Raw genomic sequence first — 25273 nt, forward strand, 5'->3', positions numbered from 1 at the left:
TTATTCAAATAAGTTTTCTAAATGTTTGTTTGTGCAGGTGTTTTGTATTTAGTTGTAACATTCTAGTTAACTGGATATCAAGTGGTTGTAAATGTGTACTAGCTCATTTACTGATTTAAAAGTTATGTAAACCAATGGTTAGAAACTTATAGTATCAGTTTGGTCATGTGGCTATCTCCCATAAGGAGGTGTGAGCCCAACTGAAGGAGAATACAAATTAGTAAGAATCTGAGCTATTTCTACACATACGTGTGATTTTAGAATAGTTAGCAAAATAAGTAATGTTGAGTTCAGGTATTAAATCCAAATTCAGCTTGTCCTCATCCTGTGTAGGAATTACAATCTTCACCTTCTCTCAACCTCAGCAAACAGGAAAGGCTCAAACTGGAGTTAATGTGAAAGATAAAACATACACTTTCAGTGTGAAAAGATTTTTGTTATAATTTTCTATTTTAACAGTTGTTTTCCTCTGCTGTCTTTTAAGTGGTTGATAGTACTTGTCTTTGACCACACATTTCATGTTGTAGCTGAGGATTTTAGAATGGTATTCTAGTTATATCCACAAATGTAGATTTCTAACTGAAACTAGGAAATTTTGTGTTCATGCACGCTGTTCACCGATCCTGAAAAGATCACAGCAATTAAAGTCTGGCCCCTATCTCCTAACAAACAATAATTTTGTGGCTTTCTGCATTTCAGTGGATTCAACTTCTCTAAGAAAACTACACTGCTTTAAAAGGACTGTATGAATATCATATTGTACTATTCTGTGTAATGCCCTACATCTTTTAAGTAAGTAAAATATTTAGTGGTAGTGTAGACATTGCACCATGAGGCTGGTTAGAAGCAAATCCCAGCTACAGCAGGGTGAACTTCATTAGAGTTGTAGGTTTACTTCTTGAGAGAATCATCTTATATACAATTGGTACTTTACCCAAAATTGAAGAAAAGTAATCAGTATGTGTTACTCATTTTATAGATTCATTCACTAAGTGAGCTGAAGGATTCTGAAAGATCACCACTTCATCCAGTGGAAGGACCTTGGGCAAGAACAACCATAATACTGTATATGTATATATTGTAAAATCTTGAATTTTACTTTCACTTGTTTTGTTATCACAATTTTGTATTTTGAGTTTATTTGAACCTTCTCTATTTTGTTTTCAGTTTGATTATAATGTTCAAACTTTATTGTGTATGTTTCACAATTTTAAAGAAAAAAATCTCTTTTATTACATACCTCCAACGTTTATTGCACTAATTATCACATTTGAATATCTTATAGCTTGCTCCATTCTAATTAATACATCTTTTCTAACCTTTCAAAACAAAATATTGGATTTTTGAAATAAAAATTTTCACTAATAGACACTTATACTTGAATAACTAAATTTTAACAAAATAGTATGTGGCCATCAATTGTCAGGGTTTGTTTCATGTTTAGCAGCATACAGTAAGTATTTCTTTTCATAACATTAATTGTTTGTCTTTTTATATTTTGTGGTAGTACCTGCTTAGTTTTTAAATATATATTGCATACAGATATATATCCAGAAAAGGTTTTATTGTAACTTTCAACAATTTTGTTAAGTTTCTAATATTTCCCTGTACTTATTTTTAAAAAATTGGCTAATTGAGAGTAGGTTGTTGTGTAATATTAATTAACATTTCTGTCTTGATTTCAGAGCAATATATTTTTACTTTTATTTTTAAAATAATTCTGGATTTTTTTAACAGAAATAGTATAAATTATATCATTATCTCAAAATCTCCTAATGATAACATTACTAAGGTTGAGAATAAAAAATAATTGGAACTGAAATGTTTGTTTTGCTTTATTATTGTAATTTTAAAAGAAACAAAGTAAAATGTATTGGACATATGTGCTTCAATAAGTTACATACTGGTTACTTTATTAAGACTTATATACAATTTCAGATTTGGGCTTGACTTGAGTTACAGATGCAAATTATACTGATCACATGATGTTTTGGTGATTCCATCAGTACTATAATTGGCTAGATAGAACACATTTCCTGCCATTTTAATTCATGGATTGTGGCATCTAAAGAGGCATAATGATGGTTGCACATCTAACAGGTGTTACAGTGGTCATGACAGATTTGTTGGTAGGCAGTTCCAACACACTGGTCATTCTGATTTATTAGCAACGATAAAAAGGTGAATAAAATGTCACTGTGATGGAGAATTGTGGCCATAAACATAGTCACATAAAACATCATAAAACAACAAAAACTGAAATAATGTAAAAAATGGAGTATGACAGTATGAGACCATTAAGTAAGTTGCTACTCTCAGTTAGTAACATGAATAAATGCTTTGAGTGGTGTAAAGAGTAGAGAGATTAAACTAATGAAAACTGGCAAAAAAGTAGTGTCATTTGATGAATCATGCTTTGCTCTTTTATGCATAGATGGGAGAAGATAGGGTTTGGAGAAAGCAACACAAAATACTTAATCTCTCTTGTGTGGTGCCAACTGTCTAGGCCTCAGGTGTATGATTCATGGTTTAGAGTATATTTTCTTGGCATATCCTGGGCCCATTGGTCACTTCAGAAGACAAAATGAATTTTATAGGTTATCTGTGACAACTTTAATGCACTGTAATTGCCTATTGAATGTTAAAGCATGTATACTGAGATCTTTCTCAGAATTAGAAGAAGGCTTCAGCCTAGAAGTAGAAGCTGAAATGTCATATGTTTCTTCAACAGACAGTTGCAGCTAATTAATGTTCTACAACACACTATGTCTATTCTGCCTAAACATTCCACTACAACTGTATGTAGTGATGTTTCATGTGTATCATGATGAGATGGTTATTTGCAAGATGGCAATACCTACAACCACCATGCCAAAATTGTGTGTGTATGGTTGCAGAGAAATAAGAGAAACTTCAGGTATTTACTACAGTTACTACAATCCACAGATCTCAATCCAACTGAGCACATGTGAGATGAGTTTAAAAAAGGCATTCACTATCACAATAATCTGTCTGCCTCACTCCATGAATTGCATGCAATATTAATGACTAAATGAAGAAAAATCCTTCATGACACATTCCAGCACCTTGAGGATCCTATACTGTTTTTTATGTAAAAGGTCACCCAGTCCATTATTGGGTATTGGTTCTAATAAGGTGGCTAGCTAGTTAGTGTATATTAGGAAACTTTTGAATAAAATGTTTATGGATATTGAATAACAACTCTATTAAACCAGTACGTGTAATACTTGTACTCAGTCCTTTCATACAAAAAATGCTGTTTATAATAGCCAAGTCTACTCCATTGCCAAACTATGTAAATTAACCTAGTTATATGGTTTATTCATTAAACAAGTAATATGTTATTACAGACTTTGATCAAAGCAAGCTACTTACAAATCAGAATTAAAACATGTCACATTAATTAATATAGATAGTTTAAAATACCATTCTTTTTATAATAATTTGAATGCATTTATTCATCACTTGTGTAAACCTTTCTAGTAATACCACTTTCAGTCATAAATCATACTTTTACTAATATGCCATGATGTTTGGGGAGCTTAGGAAATTTACTGTTAAATTTATATACTAAGCTAACAATGCAAAATAATTTTCATAATAAAATATGTGTAAAATTATATAATTAATACAGAAATTAATAAACATATATATTAAACACTTAACCAATACTTGTAATGAAACTAACATCCAGCTTCTTTATAAACAACAGTAAAAAAGATGTATTATGTAACCATTTTGGTGACAAAATATTTTTAATCTATCAAACTAAAACGATTTCAGTTAGTAATTTTTGTATCTTATATAGCCCAGTACTAAAAGCTATTCAACATAATCATAAAAGAAACTGTATATTCAAAATTGGGTTCTGAACTCCATTTATGCTCTAAACTATGGTTTTAATAAGAATGTTATATTAGAAATACAAAAACAGAAAATATACAATTGTTTATGGTTTTATTAAAAAATACAAAAGCAATTTTTCAAAAGTTTATAACACTCACTAATTAAATCAGAATTCCATCAAATCATATATAACTAAAATATTTATCTGAAAAATTTGATGTGTCATATTTTTCAGAGTTTTCATCTTATTTACATCAGTAAATTTTAGTTTTTCTTCTTATAGCCATCCATAACCAAATCAACGTCAGCCTTCATAGCACTTTCAGAATAGCAATTTTGTTGACTGCCTATACCAAGGGTAAGATCTTGGTTGCACCACCTAAGAGAAGAAACATACTAAACATCAGAAACACTACAATGCAAGAGAACAAGGCAGTTTATTTTAACAGTATGGCTCAATTCTACTTCACTTACAAAGAAACTGCTTACAGTGAATTCACTTTTGGCAAATAGTCCTCCTTAACACTATATTAAAAATTTTTATGAGGAGTCAAGAAGAAACATTCCCTAATCCTATAGGAGTACATAGGGGTACTTTGACCCATGTAAGCCAAATCTTTGAATTATATGAAAATTAAATAATGTAATGCTAAGAAAAGCAACAAATGCAGTATAGATGATGCATACAGAATAAAGTGATAATTCATAATTTTTGTTCGTTATCATACATGTTTCCAAAATTATTTATAGCATAAATATACAATTGAGTGATTTTCTGTATAATCCTATCCTAGAAGAAAGAAAGTTTTCTATAATTTTTTAATAATTTGTATTCAAACATTTGAAATATGTATATATATACACACACACACGTACACATGTATACATATAGTTATTTTTGAACAAACTAAAAATGAAATTTTCACGAATTGATGGAGTGCTCTTTACTGATAACTGCACATTTTCAGTGAAGTAATTACAATGAATGGATTTTGCACAGATAACATCCATGAAAAAAACACTTTCTTATACATTTTATTCACTCACATTTAATAATGCAAACTGCATTACATCTCACCCTATAAAATTACTATAACATAAAATTCTCAAAAAATTAAGGTACTCAGTTGGGTGGACCTCTATTTTGAAAATGAAAATCTTTGTATAAACATAAAAATGACAAAGCAGCTCAAGTTAGTCCTGGTAGAATTTTAACTCTGCACAAACACAAATTCAATGTGGATAAAAATTAAAAAGTGGAAAACCATGTATTGATAATAAATATTAACTTGTAATCAAAAATTTATAATTTGTTAATCCAAGTACATCTACACTGGAAAAACTATTATGTGGAGCAAAATGTCCCATTTCTCATTGTTTGCTTAAAATGGATGGGTTTTAGTTTGAAGAAAACCTGGACAATATTTTAGACAGTACTGTGTTTTATTCTAATTGTATTCATTTATAGGTTTATTTTAACTGTTATTCGTAAGGAAGATATGAATGTTTTGACATTCTTGAAAATACTTCTGAGCCAGTGACTTTTACAGTCTGTCTTGCTCAGTCCAAAGCCACAACCTTAAAGCAAATAAACTAGTGGTCTGAATATTTTGGAGTTCTGATTAAGGAACCCAGTATTTTAAAATAATATTTTTCATGTCAGTAATAAAGGTTAATTTGTTATCACAAGATCTTAACATAATATATAGGGACAACTAGGGACATATTGGTTCAACTAGGCTGCCCTATCCTCTAAAATATCATACAAGTAGGGTAGTAATGTTTAACAGATATAATAATTGCAATAAATTATTTCTTTGTTATGCAAAATTTGCATTTAAGAGCTGTCAGTGCACAACTTGGGTACACAAATACATATATAAATTTTAATCTGTCTTGCAACTGCAACAACACTGCTCCAATTGTAATGGATACTGGCATCAGTATCCTAGATGAATGAACTATCTGATTTTACATATGCTGACACTTGAATCTTGATTAAAGCATATCTAAAGCAGCAGAATGCTTAGTGATGATCTTCAGTCCACTTAAAATGTGCTTCAGCATTATTTAGTTTCAACTTGAAATCTATCTTCTTCATCTCTTCAGATACATAGCTAGAATTTTTAACAGCAGGCCAAACACCAAGATGTCAGCGACAACAGAGCAAGCACATCTTTTCTTCTAGTTCTCTAAATGTAAGTTACTTCAGCATTTTGAAAGTGGTACATACATTATATTGGCCAAATGGCATAGCACGAAAATCACCTTGAGTGCTGAAAGAAATTCTAAGTGTGCATATAGTTTGATTTGTTAGCATCTAGAAACTAATCTGAAGTGCATAACAACTGAGCACCTACCAATCTTTTCAGACTAAAACCAAAACTGTTGTTTTTGTTGAAAAAAACAAAACATTATTTGATAACATTTTATATGAGTTTCATATAATAGGGGAACACCTTTTATAAAAGTTGTACCTCTTGACCTTAATTAATTTTGATAAATTGTCAGATTCAGTGAATTACTTTTCTGTGGACTTTCTGTCTCAGCTGCTTCTGGTGAGACATTGTGATACTAACTTAAATTTTGTTGACACTGCTATGAATAATTAGACTTTCATAATTGATCGTAAAATCAGTGCTTAAAAGTGAGTTATCAAAACTTAAGGTACCTGATTATCATATCTATCAGATCAAATGTAATCTCTGCTGTCAGACAAATATTTGGAAACTTCAAGCTTATAACCAACAGTGTAAAATATATCTTAGTATTAGCTATGCCCTTTGTTCTCCAAGAAAATCTTCATAGCAGATGAATTAATAGATGCATGTCATCTGTATCAATGTGAAGTTACTGGTTTTCAAATGAACCATTTGATACTACAAATAATCAGTGTATTAAACAGACAGCTTACTGAGTTACTTAAATTATGTTGTATACAAATTGCTTGAATAATCATCAACCATAACTTTTAGATGTTCTTGCAGCTATACATTTTCTTTTGGAAACTGTGACAATGAAACAAAAGAAAATTGTGTAGCTAGTTCCAGCCACTTCTACTTATAACAGGTAACTGTTAAGATGAGCCTAATCTTCTTTCTGGACAAGGAACAGATTTTGTTCTGTATTTCAATCCTATAACCATAATAATGTACTGGATTAGTTCATGGGACATCACAGAATACCACTGTGCATTTAAAGAGAGTGTGATTTCTTCCTCAGCATGCACTTGTGCAGCTCAGTTCTCAAATCTGGTTAGCCCTGAATGATTTTCAAACATGAACATCAAGTTATATAACTGAACAAATAATGAAAAATAATATATTTATTCACTCTAGTGCAAACTGAAAATTACCAACATACTGGACAGCTTCTATATTTTATAAAATGATTATAACTGATTGCTTGCATGGAAAGAACTTTTGTAAAACATCTGCATATGACAACGAAAGAAACTAGAAGAATGTGATATTAAACTTTTAAGTTAAACCATGACTCTTGTGCAGTATCCTATAGTTCTTATATTATCTCTTTCATTTACTATTACAAATAATCATATTCAAGGGAACTTTCTAACTCATATTAACTTGCACAACTATCTATGTCACCAGTGAAATATCCTTACCCACTTTATGAGGACAGACACTGACATAATAAATATAAACTTTCATTGAACAATCATTGTAACTTTACTTAAAGAAAAGGTGAAGTGCCTATTTACGACCTTCATACATTCTGTTTACTAAAAAATACCTAGATACATACAGAACAACTGCAAGAAAATTTAGAAAAATTACTTGAAGATATCCAAATAAGGATATACTTTATTCAGATCAGGAAAAGGTAAAATATGATGACATCAATATTATCATATAGCAATATAATTTGTATCAAACATTTGAAAGATGAAGTTGGCATACTACAGCAGTGTATGCTGTTAAAGGATGCACTTCACATCCTTTTGTGAAGTGGATTGTATTCTAGATTATTTTAATAAGTTACCTTCACTCTATCACTTCAGCAAGAAATAAGCTCAAGTAAAAGGCAATTGTATATATAAGAATCCTGCAGTCTTTGTAACACTTACTTGCAAGTAAAGAGAGATTATAATTGTAGGTTTTACAAACTAAAATTCCACTGCAGATATACATCCTGGAAAAATCTTTATATAAAAAACAAATTATTTTCCTTCTTTTTGTATAAGTAATACAAGATGTCTGTCTAAATGGAACTAGTTAATGTCACTCTACATTGAGGTATGTTAAATGTTTTAACAAATGTTATGAAGTATTGGTGGTTATGATTAATTTTCCAGGTTTGAAGAAACTGGCAGGTGTGATGCTGAAGATAATATTGCTCATTTCAGATATTATTAAAAATGTCTTGAGGTTCTCTTTACAATTTATTCCATATTTTTTGTGTTTGATAGTTATAACCTAAAATGGAGGTACTGAAAGTTCTTAAGACTATTCAACCAATTGTGCCAACATCTTTAAACATAAGAAACATTTTAGAAGTAAACTATCAATTGAAAATAATCCATCAAATCAATCTACGTATTTTCTAGAATATCAAATAATGAACAAAAGTGCCCTTTCTTAAAAATAAATCATATAATAAAATTATAAACATTTTACATATTATCATGTTGAATGAAAACTGATGCACTGTAAACCAATAGGCCTAATATAATTAATAAAAATTATGTTAAATTACAGAGGTTTGTTTCATTGTATTCATCTGAATTTGTTTCTCACTAGAAAAGTAGTAACAATACCTATCCATATTTTAATATGACTGTTATTATTAATATTAAGGTTACAAAAGTAAATATTATTTTGTAACAAATACATAAACTGTTTCAAAATGATTCTGGATCAAATTTATATTTTATTTTAAAAAATGTAATACACCCTCTTAAAAATGTCATATATGAAACAGATAACAGCAACAATATTGTGTAATATATATGGAAACTTTAGTTTACTCAGAAAAATACATACCTAATGGCTGCAATAACTTCTTGTTGAATAGCATTGGGTAAACTTGCCTGCTGAAGCAGTAAGGCACCTATATTGGTTAAAAGATCTCATATCACACTTAGTTGTTTAATAAACCAAGACAAAAAAATATTTTCAAGTTTTAGCATAGAACTAAAATAAGACCATTAAGTTTATTAAAACATACACAAAATGTTTTAACCCCACTGTTACATTTAAAGAAAATTGACATTATAAGTGAAAAAGAGAATAAATACATTAACCATGACTAATACTTAAACTATGTTAAATTGAAGCAGCTGAAATGTAGTTACTCTACAAGATGAACTTAAACTTTAACAGAAAAAAAACAAACCAAAATGAAAGCAAGTATAAGATTATCTGATAATGCCTTCTATAAGTTTTATATAATTGTAGAACACCTTTTGTAAAAGTTGTACTTCTTGACATTATTCAATTCTGAAATTATCAGATTCAGAAATTTACTTTTCTGTGAACTTTTTGTCTCAACTACTTCTTGTGAAACTCTGTAATACTAATTTTAAAAATTATTTTTATAAATAATTAAAAAACTTTCATAATTAGTTGTGAAATCAGTGCTTAAAAGTGAGTTATCAAAACCAAAGGTATCTGATCACCAAATCTTTCAAATCAAATCTAATCTCTGTTGTCAGCCAAATATTCACAAACTTCAAACTAACAACCATCTGAGTAACTAAACAAATAGCAATTTAACTAGATGAGCCTGAATGGTAAATCAGTACATTTTGTCAAACTATTCTTCTCAAAACAAAAGGTGAAAGTAGCCATAACAACTTTAGACATGCTACATTTTTGAAGAAGCTTAGAAGAAGATACTAATATTTCATAGCAAGAATAGGCTTGATTAAAATATATATTCGTCAAGACCCAGACTGTGAAGGGACCTGAAAAACAAGTTAAACTATCTACAAAAAAGGTGAAGAATTACATTAAAAATGAAAACAATAACATAAGATTTAGCAATAAAAAAAGAATAGTATCTCAATCAGTTTTTCATTTACACAGTCATTGCACTTACTCAATAATCTTCCACTTCCTCTCTTGCACCCATCTTCAGACTAACTGATATGCAGAAAGAGGAAAGTTTTAAAAATTAATGTAATAAATGCATATGACTAATGTGTTTACAAAGGCTATTATTTTCCTACAATGAAAATATGTAACTGATAGGTACTTACCTCCTTCCACATAAACAGCTATAACTTTAGTTATTGGCAATAAAATCAACACAGAAAATACATGTGAAATGTTTAGCAGTTCAAACTCTGAAGAGAAGTACTTCGAAACATTATGATGAATAATAAGAAAAAATAAAGGGCAAAGCTGTTCATTTTTATTTCTGATTTTACTGCTTTTCTTTATACTTTCATAATTTCTGAAGAATCCAGTATATCATGAAGGTAAAGGAAATAGCAGATAAAATACAAAGTCTTACTGAAAAAAATTCAATAGACTCACAGAAAAAGTTTCAGTAAAAATCCTTTGTTAAAACATATGATTTTTCATGTACAAAAGACTTGTAATGCTTACTGAAAGTCTGTCTGTCAAATTCTGTGAACATACACATACTGTTTTGAAAGTTATAGTATGAAACTACAGCAAATACAAAGTGGTTGCAATACTGGCCAATTCAACTGAGCTGGTGTGAAGACAGGTATGGTGATAAAGGATACAGGAGACATCTATTGCAAAAATAGCAGATCTACAATATCCATGAATAAACAGGAGTAGGAAATGTGTCTTGAAAGAGAGGTGGTAGAAAGAGCAAGAGGTCAAAGTTCAAAGAGAGGAAGAATAAGGGCATTGAGGGCAACATTGAGATTTCAATCTGGTAGAGGAACTGCCATAATATGTATTAAGAGTGATTTATTCTCATCTAGAAATTTAGTGAAAGTAACTGTGTATATACAAATTGTAAATGTGTTTCTTTGTAAAAAATTGTTGCACTGTTTAACATAACTAGAATTAATTCTGTAGAAAATGAAAAATAAGTAAATAAATAAATGAAAAATAAAACACCCACACAACATAAATATCGAACACTGGAGTCATTATTTAATGTTTTAACATAGTTGGTTTTGCTTCAGTTGAAGAACAAGTGAGAGAAGAAGAGATGTAGTATTTTGATATTTCATCTAGTTTGTTCTTGTTAATTTCTTTGCAGAATAAGCATCTTAGGTTTTTTTATCTGCTCTTGCTTTCAACTTTAAGTTTAAAACATAACTCAAAAAAGCACCATAAATGACACCTTATAAATCAGAGTCATCCCACCTGATGAGCTGGAAAGCTTACTTAAGTCTCTTTTTACTATCAAAGCCATTCATGTAGATACTCTTGGGGTTCTCATAGTAATTTACATGGACTGTCCCCATCTTCTGGATTGTCTTATCCTAACATGATACGGGTGAAAATAAAATGCTGAAGAAGGCAAGCAGCATGAGGTTTGCAAGGTTGTTTCAATGGAGCCCATTTTCTTCAGCAATTCAGGTGCTTTATCTCTGCACACACCCAATCTCATTCATCATAGATTTCCAAATCACTGAATGGTTGATGAAAGACAAATAATATTTAACAGTATGCTGCTTCTCTGTAAGGGGAATGCCAAGAGGCAACACATCCTTCTGGCAAGATGTTAATTCACCTTCAACAGGACCACAGTTTCCTAAATCTATGCCCCCAGTGGTGCAGTGGTATGTCTGCTGACTCCCACCTCTAGAAATCCGATTTCGATACATGTGGTGGGCAAAACACATATAGCCCATTGTGTAACTTTGTGCTTAATTCCAAACAAGCCTCAAAACATACCCAAATCTATAAAATAGTTAACCAAGTGGCCAAGTGAGGGGACATTCTCAAAGCTACCAAGTGGTCCATCCTAATGAAGGAAATTAAATTGATGAATCCACTTATGATTACAGTCACAGTAACATTATATAACATCCAGAAACAAATTGCCATGTGGGCATTTTAGGTTCCAGGAGCTACACATGATGCCTTGACTTATTCCAGAAGAATACAATGCCTAAACTGTTATATGCTTGTAATATCATTGTTAAGACAAAACTTTTCTATGGATAGTCTCCTGTTTACAGTTGGGAAGTAAGATTTCCATTCATATGTCAAATCCAAGCCAGTAAATAATTTTTCTATGTCAGGTAGGTATTTGCAGAAGCTCAGAAGAAGTTGAACATAAATCTATAATGACCAAGAATGATTTGTTGATGACTCTCTGATGATTTTAGGTTTTTATAAGAGCTGCAATTTTTTTATTTCACTTGTTTGTGATAAATCTCAACAATAGACAGACAGCACACAATCTACTTGTTTTAAAATAATATACTCATAACAAGTCAAACATATCTTAACAAATGTTATGCTGGTGGTTAACACAATTGCATTCAGAGTTTTATGTAAATCTCTTATTCATCAAAGTCCACACAGGCTAGTTCAGTTATTTTATAACCCAATTTAAAAGATAAATTACTTCTCTCTCTCTCTGTTATTTCAATACAAGCTGTAATACGTTTTATTCAGAAATCATTCCTTACAGCTAAAGTGATAGTCATGAAGTCTAACTTTACGTTCACTAACTTATTTTTTCCTCTCTGTAACTGCAAGTATTTATGATAAATGACAGAAAAATCTAAAAATATCTAGCCTTCCAGTGAAAACAATATTATACATAATGAGAAAAACTCAGAAGGTTCAAGTAAGATGACATCAACAATATTACAAAAGCCTAGTACAACAGTGAAACTACATACAAGGTGTATAACTTGTACAGAGTTGTGTAACAAGATTTATCATAACTACTACATTTTAAACACTTGAATTTTAATGCTCTTGTTACAAAATGTAAGTAATAATTAAATATTAAATAAAGAGTAAACAAAGAGTAAACAAAATGTTATAATGGGGTGTAGGACTCTTGAAGGATGATAAAGGAAGGCTTGTATCTGATGATTATGAAAAGACTGGGTTATTACATTTGGCTATTTCTTTGGTTTTATTAGTGAAGATATAAGTAGTATTCCACCTCTTGGACAACTGATAAATGGAAACAAGATCAAATGAGATGACTCCATTAATTCTGATCTAGTTAAATGGGAAGTTTAAAAAACAATAAGTCTCTTAGGCTAGATAATATTTTCCCAAAGGTTTTAAAGGAGGTTGAAAACTGGATATGTGAGCCACTTACTACTATTTTGTGCTAGTCCTTGAATAGTGGGAAGATACTAAATGATTGGAAGTTACCTGAGGAGGTGATAAAAATTGTCCTAGTAATTACAGATCCATTGGTCTTACTTGTGGGAAAAGTTTTGGAAAGTCTGTTAAAAGATGCTTTGCAAAGTAATTTAACAAAGTTTAGAATTCACAAGGGGAAAATGTTGTCTTACAAATCTTTTGATATTCATTGAAAAGGCTACTGCATATATACATTTGGGTAAGGATGCAGGACTTGGTTATCTGGATTTTCAGAAAGCATCTGAAAAGTGTCTCATAAAAGGCTTGTAGAAAACATTATCTTTGTAAATGTTGGGAATAAATTTTCTAATTGGATAGAAGAAAGCAGAGGGTTGTTACAAATGAAGTTCAATGAAACTGGATTAATGCTACAAGTGAGATACCTCAGGGCTTAGTCTAAGGATCTTTGCTCTTTTTTGATTTACATTGATGACATAGATGAAGGTATAATTAATAAATTACTTAAATTTGCAGATGATATTAAGGTCTTGTGTGTTGCTGGCTTTAAGGAGGATGTTGCTACTCTACAAAAGGATTTAGATCATTTAGTGAGTTTGGCAAATAAATGGCAGATGGGTTCTGATTATAATATATGCAAGTTAATGCATGTGAGTTATCATAATTTGAATTACAGGTATAATTTGGATGGTAATAACTTAACAGTGTTATGAAAGGAAAGGATCTTGGTGTATTGACTGATCAATTTTTTAATCCATCCAAGAAACGTGCTGTTGCTATTGGTAGGGTAAATAGAATTTTAGACTGTTTCTACAAGAATAGAAGTCTAAATAGGTTATAATTTTATTGTATAAGTAGGGCTACATTTAGAGTATTGTGTTCAATCCTTACCTTAGAAATGACAATGAATTGTTGGAAAGGGTTCAGTGAAAGACTATTAGAATGGTAACTTGGATGGAAAGGCCATACAAGGAGATATTGAAATCTCTCAGATTGTTTTCTCTTGAAAAAATAAGTTAGGGGGTATCTTATTTTGTAGTTTTGTATTTCTCTGATTTTAAGGACATGATTTGTAATTTTGATGTGTTATACGTTAATATTTAGGTTGTGGTTTTTGTGATACTTAGATCATTTGTCATACAAGTGATTTTATGAGTAAATGATTTGTTCAATGTTGTTGGAGAAATAATACTGTTTAGTGTAAGTATTAGTTGTGACAAAGTTGTTTTTTTTTCACATAACTCTGTACGAGTTTTACATTGTGTTTGCAATTATATCATTGTTTTGGCTTTACTTATATTGTAGATATCATGTTACTCAAATCTTGGGTGTTTTTCTCATTATCTTAACTAAGTATAGTTAAAACATTACTTGCACAGTTTATAGAAATTTTGAGGCCTTAGTGAATAACATATAAATATAGGTGATCAGTTGAGTGCAAGAAAAGTAAAGTAAAAGAAAATTTTAGTCAGAGAAAAGAAAGAAAATATGAAGTTAGCTAGAATGCGAGTACCACTGCACAACAAAGTTTTTGCTTCTTGAACACTGTTGGGTGTTCCTTATAGATTTTTGGCTGCTGATCACGAAAATCACATCCAAATTTGTCCATCATGTACCATTTCATTGAAATCTTCAGTTTTGTCATGTTTTTTCTTATATTTGTGTCCAAAAATTTTCGTTTCTGTAAGAGACCTATGAACAATGTTTTGTGCAGTCTGAGCATGAAATCAGGCCAGGTTAGAAGCTGTTCTGTGAAAGTATGCAGCCCAAGCATGCCTGGGTAGGCCGGAGCCAGCTTGACACTGTCTCAGTAGGCTATAAAAGTGGCTTGCATATCCAGATGTTGCTCATTGGATTAATATAGACTTTATAGTGTGCACATATTGTTTCAGAATATAGCATTGCCTTAGTAGCCCTATAACAAGTATGTTAGATGTTATAGACGTTTTACAGGACGACTGGTGTCAGTCAATATGTCTTGCCAATGTTGTAACAGCTGCAATATACTGGTATACTTGTGGAAAGTATATGCTTGTTCATCAAAGATGCTCAATGACAGCTCTTGTGAAGAAAGCATATCACCTGTACTTTGGCTGTAAAATTGATGATTAAGACCAGGAATGGGGGCACCTCAAATTTGTTGTGCAACATGTGCTGTCTGTCTGAGAGCTTGGCTCAGAGGCATTTGAAAGACAATGCCATTTGCTGTCCCAATGATATGGCAAGAACAGAAAGACCATGTGATGGACTGTTACTTCTGTTTGACTAATGTGTCTGGTTTCTCTGCCAAAAACAAGAAGTGAATTGAATACCCTAATCTGCATTGAGACCCGTGCCACATGACGACAGTTCTCCAATTCCAAAATCACCAGAGGAATGGACCTTAGATGAACCAGATGAAGAAACTGCAATGCAGGCAATTGGGAGTGACATTGATCCAGATTTTGAACCGTGCTCCTCAGGCAATCCACATCTCATAACACAGTCAGAGTTAAATGAACTGGTCAGAGATTTGGGTCTGTCAAAAGTAAAAAGCCGAATTGCTGGGTTCAAGACTGCAGGAATGGTGTTTGCTGTCACCAGGTCCGAAAATTTCTGTTTTTCGAAGCTGCCAAGATAAAATAACCAAATTCTTTGCACAAGTTGACAGTCTCTGTTTCTGTGTTGACATCAAAGGATTGTTCTCTGCTTTGGGTTCTGGCCATGATCCCCAAGAGTGACGTCTCTTTATTGATTCATCAATGTTAAGCCTCAAAGCTATCCTGTTACACAATGACAACATTCACCCTTCAATATCTGTTGGCTAGGCAGCACACATGAAAGAAACCTACGAGAATATGGAAATGTTGCTGCAGTACATCCAGTACAGTAAGTACAAATGGAATATCTGTGGAGATCTGAAAGTCATTGCTCTGTTACTGGAACTGCAGCTCGGCTCTACAAAGTACTGCTGCTTCATCTGTGAATGGGAGTCATGCCAAAGAGTCACATTATTCTAGACAGAGCTGGCCACTTCATAAAAAGTTAGTTCCAGGACAGAAAAATGTGGCGCATGAACCTCTTGTCGACCCGGCAAAGATTTTTTTGCCTCCTCTTCATATAAAATTAGGACTTATGAAGAATTTCATGAAAGCAATGAATAAAGAAGGCAATGGTTTTCGTTATTTAAGGCAGATGTTGCCAAGAATAACTGAGGCTAAGATCAAAGAAGTCATTTTTGTTTCCCTCAGATCAGACATGTTAAGAGTGACAAGTGATTCAAAGATCTGTTAGTTGGGCTGGAAACGATTGCCTGGAAAGCCTTCAAAGGCGTTGTTGACAATTGTCTTGGCTATTACAGAGTCCCACATTACATTCAGCTGGTAGACAAACTTCTCAAAGCATACAAAACAATGAAGTGCAACATGTCACTCAAGATTCATTTCCTCCACTCACACTTGGATTTATTCCCTGCAAATCTCAGTGCTGTCAGTGAGAAACATGGTGAAAGATTTCATCAGAACATTGGTACAAGGGAAACAATGATATCAGGGCAACTGGAATCTGTCAATGCTTGCTGACTACTATTGGACACTGCAACATGATGCACCGGACATTGAATACAAACGAAAATCATGAGCAAAACACTTGTAATTATGTTGAACTTAATAGCGTATTAGAAACATAAACACAATTAAATACATTATTGCCGGTAAACAGTTAACTGTCTATTTGTCAGAGTTCCTACATGTTCAAGTAAAACCAAAACTATATTTGTGCATACCCACCAGGTACCTGTCACAATCAGCAAAAACTTTTCAAAAACATAGTTGTGCAGTGTAATTAGCCTCAATGGGTGATATCTTAAAGTGACTTTTACAATTTAACAGAGAAAAGGATGATAATATGTCTTGTCAAAGGATGTTCTAAAATAACTGAATACATCTACATGGGCTTTGATGAAAATGAGACAATTATTTAAAGTTTCAAACACAACTGTGGTAATCCATGGAGTAAAATAAATGAAGTTATTATAAATCATAGAGTAAAAAAAACAGATCAGAGAAAAATAATTCATCTTATCAATTGGATTTTAAAGTAATTGAACCAACTAGTGTAAACTTTTGACAAGAAGGAGAATTATTTAGAGTTTTAGATAAAAGTTTGACTTCCTATGGTGTAGAGAATGTTTGTATATATCTTTGACTTATTTTGAATGCATATATATTACTCTAAAACAAGTGGATTGTGTGCTGTCCCTTTATTGTTTGAATTTATCACCCACAAGTCACAGACATCTATTGTAGAAGAATATTCAGCCCACATATACATAAAACCCTGAAAAATGTTATTTTGTAGCATCTACATCTTGTTTGAAAAAGGGTTGTGATTTTTGTAAATATCACTTGATCATGCTGATGACAAGCCCAAAATGAGGGAAAAGAGAGCTTTAGTTTGCAAATATTACATATCTTATTCTTCTATAGAGCATCTAACTTCAACACTTTTCTCATAGAGTCATCTGTCTCTTATCCAAACTCCCTCCCTTTTTTTGAGAATAAGCCATTTCTTCAGAAAAAAACATTCTTTTACACTTAACTCGTGAGTTCAAATACAGCAACATGCACATTAGCAAAAAAAAGAAAACTGTTTATTAAAATCCTATGGTCATGGTCTAACAATTTCTCCATGCTATTTATCTTACAGTATTTTTAAGTTATTTGATTTCTTCAATATATTAGGTAGTCCTCTTTTATAGTGCAATGATCGATCAGGATAAATACAGAGCAAGATTGAGTTTAGCTAAACAATGTTTATCTATATTAAAGACAAAAACAGTGTATATACTTGTGTAAGATACAGTACAGTAGCCTCCTACAGAATTTGTGAATCATTTTGCAGATATTTTTCTTTTAAAATGTTTTTATGTCAACCAATCCATGTCAGATCTTATAGAGAACTGTGTGAGTCCAACACTCTTTACTTAATAAGAAATATGACATTCAACCATAGCAACGTGACTGATCATTTTTACTGAACACAGTAAAGGTTGTAACGCTGCATTCATTTACCTTGTACAATGTGCTATGTTACAGCAATGTCCCTGCAGGTAGAATAGGTATTATATTTAACAGAACTACAAAAGTATATTTTATAATTTCTACATAAGAAGACAGAGTACATTTGGTATGCCTATATAGTACATACCTTTGTTTTGGTGAATTTTACTCATTAAACAAAACTTATTCTTTGGATTTCTCTCTCTCTCTCTCTATATATATATATATGTATATATACACATACATACACACCCACACACATATATATATGTTGTTGTGAGGAGCCTTTCCTTAACAACTAATAAGGGATAAACTGGTATCCATTTATTCATGTTTGAAATGTTTTTACCTTGTTCTGAAACTGCTAATACTGAAAAAACACTGTAAAATGACTTATATGAAATGTTGATTTGAAAATCTATCCACCTATATTAAAAAAAAAATCTGTGCCATGGATATTTGTGGCATATGGCACAGGAATAAAGTATAGAGACCTAATATTTCTCTGGCACTGTATTTTATAACCTTTTTCTTGTGAATCTCTAAATGTTAACAAGTTTATGATAACTAAGCATACTTCAGCAAAACAGTTATAAAAGTATGTTAGTTCAGCACTAAATGGCTAATTTAGTACTATTATAAAAAATAGTGACAAGTGCTAGTCACAAAAGAAAATAGTGAGATAGAAAATACTGTTTAGAAAACTGTAATATATATATATATATTTATATAGTGTAGAATTAAAAGAAAGATAATTTTCCTGTACTGTTCTTGCTGACTTAATTATCCATAACACCAACTTCTACTTGAAGATAATTCTCAAAAAAGTAAGATTTAGTACTAATGCTTAGAGTTAAATTTCCCTCAAAAGTAAAAATGGCAACATAAATGTTTGAAAAACTGTGAAGAAAACCTTTTGGCCTTGTTCATTTTTATACTGTGAAGACTGACTTGAGATTTCATGTTATCTTTTACAGCAAAAATATATTTTTATATGCATATTTATGTGAAGATATATATATATATACATACATACACACTCATATATACTTGCAGAGTAGAAATTTATGGAAAAATATAAAATGTGTTTCAAAAACTGTCACAGAAGTTATATATGTAAAAACGGCTTGTCTGAGTTGAGAAAATATTTTACATAGAGGAGCAAACAATGTTTTGACCTTCTTTCATATACATATATTTACATATATATTTTTCTCTACAAATGGGTTTTCTCGACATCACTGATTGTCACAGAAGATGTTCAATGTCCTTGGCATCTTCTTAACCAGCATATGATGAAGTTTATCTCTAAATAAAGATACTGTAGCATCATCTGTTCTGAACAGTGCTTGCTGATCTTTCACCCTCAAAGGCATTTTATTCAAATCATTTTCTCATATTATTAGAAGGCAGAAAAATAAAACCAGTGTTAATTTGTGAGGAAAGTAATTTAGGCAAGAAATAAGGTTTTGAAACAACTGATACCAGAAACTCTTTCCTTCATAAAGCTTATTATTCTTCATACACTTTTTGTGAAATCTTGTTATCCTGTGACAAATAATTTTTAAGACATTATAATCTTAAATAAGCTATTTTCTTCATGATCACCTTATACATAATTCATTTGCATTTTGTTAAGCATCAGCCAAATGAACACATACACTCATTTACAAAAGTAAATTATTAGATTAATTCATGAATATCCTTACCTATAAACACTCTAGCTAAACTGTAGGCAAAATCACGTGCTGCAACTTCCAATTTGTCTGGGTTAATCTGTACAAACTGAAGTACAGTATTTAGAGACTTAATGACTGTAGCATACGGTTCTTTCAAATATTCTACAGACTTGGCCATTTCTGTTCTGTCCAATACGTCATGATAATATGCTTTCAGTACTTCTTTATTACTTTTGGAGATACTACGAAGAACATCTAGGGACAGGATGTTGGTTGTTCCCTCCCATATCGGCAGAACCTGAAAATATTCATATGAAGTTTATTGTCAAACTCAGTTATGTCTTGTTGAAATTTATAATTAATAAATTTGCAAATTTATATCAATTCCAGCACAGTTTTGTTGTTTAACTTTGTTTCACAGAAAACAATCTAGGAAATTTAAACTTTAGTAGTACTTTTTTAATTTAAGGAGCTTAGCATTTTTCCCCAGGTTGTACTTCCTTCTCAAAAAGGAAAATAATTAATGAATAGCTGTATTTAGACATCTTCAAAAGTTTCATTAAACATACATAGCAAAAGCTCTTTTTGTTTTTTGGTTTATTTTGAATTTTGTGCACAGCTACTCAAAGGCTATTTGTACTAGCTGAACCCTAATTTAGCATTAGATGACTAGAAGGAAGGCAGTTAATCAACTACCACCCACTACAAACTCTTGAGTTACTCTCTTACCAATAAATAGTGGGATTGACCATCATATTGTAATGTCTCCATGGCTGAGAGGACAATCATGTTTGGTGATAGAATTTTGAACCTCCAAACTACATACTGAAAGCTGAGCACCCTAACCACTTGGTCTCAAAAGGTATCTGTATGTTCAGTTATTTTGAACTATTGAAGTGATTTTTAGAGATAAAGTGTGTTCAAAATCGTGGATAAGTATAACAACTATATACAAGGTTTGTGATCCATATTATTATGATTAGTTGCTATAGATAGGCATGAACGAATGTCAAAACACTAGGGGAAGACAGTCATAAATGGATAAAAATTGTCTAACAGTCAATAAAAGTACTTTAAAATATCAATAAAAAATTCACACAATAACAAGTACTGTTTGTATACATAAAAATACAAAGTAAATTGTCTGCTGTGTATTACAAAATAGTAATTTGTGTAAATAATAGGAATATTTCACATGATAAACAGTATATATATTATAAAGATATAAAAAGTTACCAACAGCATGATGTTTAGAATTTGCTAAAGAACTGTAGTTCTTTTCATTTCAGGTGGCAAAGTCAGCTGACTGCATAAAACAAGATTAAATAAAAATTGTTGTTAGCAAAATATTGGGAGAGGGCAATGATATTCAGGAACATATTGCATTGTAGTTGAAAGTTGTACAACAAAAGAGGCAAGTGATTTACAGTATTACAAATAGAATAACAAGGATATGCATGCATGATATTAAAATATTAGAAATTACAGCAATTATAATACTACTTTCTTACTAAAAAGACAATATACAATGCTTTACTGCAAGATGAAATTGAAATAATAATTTAAAAAGAAATCAACCTTATTTTATAATTTTTAATGAATAACATGTAAATAATTATCAAATTATGCAACACTCTTTTTAAATGGAAGATTTCAATGTTAAAAATTATAGAAATACAGTTTTATGTCCATGAACTTGTAAAATGCAACTCCATGCACATGAAACTATATTTCTATACTTTTTACATGAGAGATTTTAATGTTAAAAATATAGAAATACTATTTTATGTGTATGAATCTGTAAAATGCAACTCTACATACTGAGTGCTTCTAATTGTAAATATTATGATGTTCACCAGAAACAGAGAAATATTCTTAACTATTGAGCAAGTACAACTTTTAAAGCTTTAAGTAATGGAACAAAATATTTACTGCAATATGTTAAATAAAATATTTTTGAAATTTTACACATGAAACTATTGTTAGATGATGTTTAATAAAACGTTTAAAAGAACAATTGGAGAGCTTAAAACAACAACGGGTCTCTCTCTGGATTTCTCATGAATCAAAGTTTAATTACTACACTAATAAATGAAATGCATACATAGCATTATGAAAAACAATGGCCCCAATAACATCAGTAAACCTGTTATGGTATTTTCACCTAAGACTGACTTTCTTAAATAGATAGGAGGATTGGCAAGGTCAACTGAGAAGTAGTTTGGAATTTCTCTGCAAATGACTGAGTTCGACAAAAAAAAGACAGTAGATGGAAATGTAGAAAAACAAAATGAAACAATCTTTATTCAAATTCATGAACACAATCAAAATAATATGTGTTTTCTTCTACTCTTGTTTGATATAAGTTTAAAAAGGCTCATAGTTAAAGAAATGGTATCTTCTACAAATAGAAAGATTTACAACTATATGTAAGAATTGGTCACTGAATGAAACTTATTGCATGAGAGAGAGAGCTGTCAGGTCTAAGAAAAGTCCTTTCCTGGACATTCAAGTTTTCCCAATGTAGCAAATTGATTTTCTTCTCATTGTTGATGCAGACTCAGAAAGAATGGCTGATTGAATTCTCACCCTTGATAGTACTGATCATATTAAAAGGGAAACATGGATGACTAAGGGCCATCAAGGTTATGTGGTATCTGACATATCTGAGAGTGAATGGAGTGGGTTTTTTTATGACTCCCAGACCTTTTTTAATTAGAGTAACACAACCTCAGATCTGGTTGAAGTCATATAAAAACAAGCTGAGAGAATGGAAGTACTGTCAATAAACAAGGTTCTCGTACAAGAGTTACCTCACCAGCATGCATCAAAATTTGAAGTAAACACTTCATTAAGTAATGGTGAACTTTTCTAAGCTGGGACGTATACTGCTGAAACAGCCATACATCACAATAAAACTTGAAATTACACAGAGCTGATGAATGAACTGCTGAGTACACTTCAATACTCTACCATACTAGAACAGGAACAGAGTGTTTAGATTCCTGTGTATGTCCACGTCATTGTACCTCTGACATTTGGGATGTCTCAGCTTGATGCTGATTGAGAATGTCAATGGGAAAAAAAAAGGAAATTATGCCCTCACATATTTTTAAGAATCAGGCTAAGAAGATTATTTTCCTTGGCATTTAAGACAAAGGAAAGTCTAAGCTATTTCCTTAATAATTTCATATAAGTCAATGCCTGGAGTGGAAATATTCAGTCACAGACAGTATAATGATTGATGCTTAATCTGTATGGTTCAGTACTTGATTTGTTCAAGCATTTAGATAAAGAGGATAGAGCTGAGATAGTTTGTATGACTTTTTATGGTGAGCCAGATGAGGAAATAAGTGTCAAACTTAGAGGTGAAAAACAGTTATAACAGTCGGTCAAGCTCTTGCCATTGGCCTCCTGGCTGATGTAGCTGGGATTAAGCTGGATCATAAAGAGCTAATACAGTCATTGATTGTAGGGTCAATAACTAAAAGGAAGTGGTAATCCTTGCTTTTAAAGCTATCAAGTGATGTTCATTATTCAATGTATGCACTACATTGTGTGATTTCCAAAAAATTTTGACAGTTGGTTCCAGTAGATGTAATGTCTAGTGTGTCATCAGTTTGCACAACTGAAAGTGACAGCTAGGAGTTAGAAAACTAAGCTAAAAGGGCATTTTAATTCTTACTTTTTGAGTTAACAGATGGTATTGAAAGATATAGTGTATGTTTTACATTGTATGATTACTAACCATTTACCTGAAGTTAGGACATTTTGTTGACTGTAAAATTATATGGAGTAAAGGGTTACATTGCAAGATGTAAAAAAGAGATTCACTGTAAGAGATATCCACAGCATATTGGAAAATAGCTTTTAGATCTTAACAAAGTTAAGATGGCTGGTTTATTTGATTTAGACCATCAACAGTTTACAGAACTGAATGACGGTTAGAAGTTCCAAAAATCAGCTGAAATAGCTTTGTAACCCTTCCTTTCTGAGCTAAGTTATCAAGTGATTTTTCTAAAGCAAACTATCAAATAAATTTTGTTATAATTACTTACTTGATCTAGAGGAGTCGTGAGAATGTTATAAAGAATACTGCATAGCCCAAATAATATCTTATCTGGTACATCTGAATAGCTTGTACTATTACCTCATGCAGTGAAGGAATTGAATTTAATAAATTATGACAATTTGAGCTAAAAAAGTGTTACTTTAGCTGAATTCTGTTGATGATTATTTATTCTGTGAAAAGAAATATGTTTTAAGTTTGGTGGCTTTCAGGTGGCAATAACTTACTAGACTGCAGCCACCAAACAATAGGTTCAGAAAGTAGCTTAAGATGATTACAAAGTAATTTGAGAGAGAGCTGGAGGCAGCCCATTGTAAGTTATTAGTGTATTGTCACAATGTGTAATATATATGTATATGGCAATATATGTGTATAAATAAATATGTGTGTGTATTTTCACATTCTTGTAGGAACCTTGCATGAAGCCATTCATTCGTGTTCTATAATACAAATGAATCAATTACACAAATAACACAACCAATAAGTTAGAAATAAATTGAACTAAAAGATTTGTTAAAAGTTTGTGGTATGAGATGAACTGTGACTATTGGCATGTCAGGGATTATTTTAGGATACACTATATGTGTTAGTTTCATTAATACTTGTGAGAAAATGTTTCAAGTCTGATAATGAAATGTTCAAAAGTTGGGGAATTTTCATGAAAGGGTAAGAGTAACGGAGAGACTCTCATTATATATGAGAGAAAAAAAGAAAAAAAAGATTTAGATATTTCTTGATGAGAGTAATACAAGGGTTTTTGATTGGGCCAAATTAAAATGTTTATGAGCAGGAGAAATTAGTATTAGTATATGAAACAATATACACAAACAATAGCTTAGATATTGTTAAAAATATAAGCTTGGTATACCCAGTGTTTTATATGGTTATGCTAAATTATTTCAATCATGCAGATTGAAATATTTAGTACAATATATAGTTTTCTGAATATTTGTATAACATTTTTACAGTACAAGGAGCAGTAGAAGTTGCATGGAAATTCAGATTTTGACTGTGCTAGCAGGATCTATAATGTAACACCCATGTGGTAAAACTTCATAAACAACATCATATCTGGTACTAAATTTGTAAATGGAAGAAGGCCCATAAAAAGAAAATACAGTGTAAATACTGTCAAAGTAATGGTTAGAACTGCTTAACTTGAGTCAGCTCATGAGAATAGAAACTAGTTTTGCTGTCTAAAAATCTTTCCTTTTCTAATGAAACTGGGTGTTATTTATACAACAACCAGATGTTATTGGAAGGATTGGATCTGGGCAAAAAACACACAAAAAAACATATTAGTAGTTGTCATGTTTTGTATGTATTAAAGCTATTCCAGTTGTGTTCTGTTTTTGTATATTGGGATCCCATATA

At 31.3% G+C, this 25273-nt stretch overlaps 1 protein-coding gene across 1 annotated transcript in view; it reads right to left on the bottom strand.

The window, feature by feature from the left end:
* Positions 1–3321: 3321 nt before the first annotated feature.
* LOC143225782 (acyl-CoA dehydrogenase family member 11-like) overlaps positions 3322–25273 on the bottom strand; it is a 92459-nt gene continuing 70507 nt past the window's right edge. The window contains 3 exon segments of the mRNA XM_076455777.1: positions 3322–4246; positions 8871–8937; positions 19861–20128. Of these exon segments, the coding sequence (XP_076311892.1) occupies positions 4132–4246; positions 8871–8937; positions 19861–20128 (450 nt within the window). The 3' untranslated portion in view covers positions 3322–4131.

The sequence above is a fragment of the Tachypleus tridentatus genome, chromosome 1, assembly GCF_004210375.1.
Source record: "Tachypleus tridentatus isolate NWPU-2018 chromosome 1, ASM421037v1, whole genome shotgun sequence".
Lineage (NCBI taxonomy): Eukaryota > Metazoa > Arthropoda > Merostomata > Xiphosura > Limulidae > Tachypleus > Tachypleus tridentatus.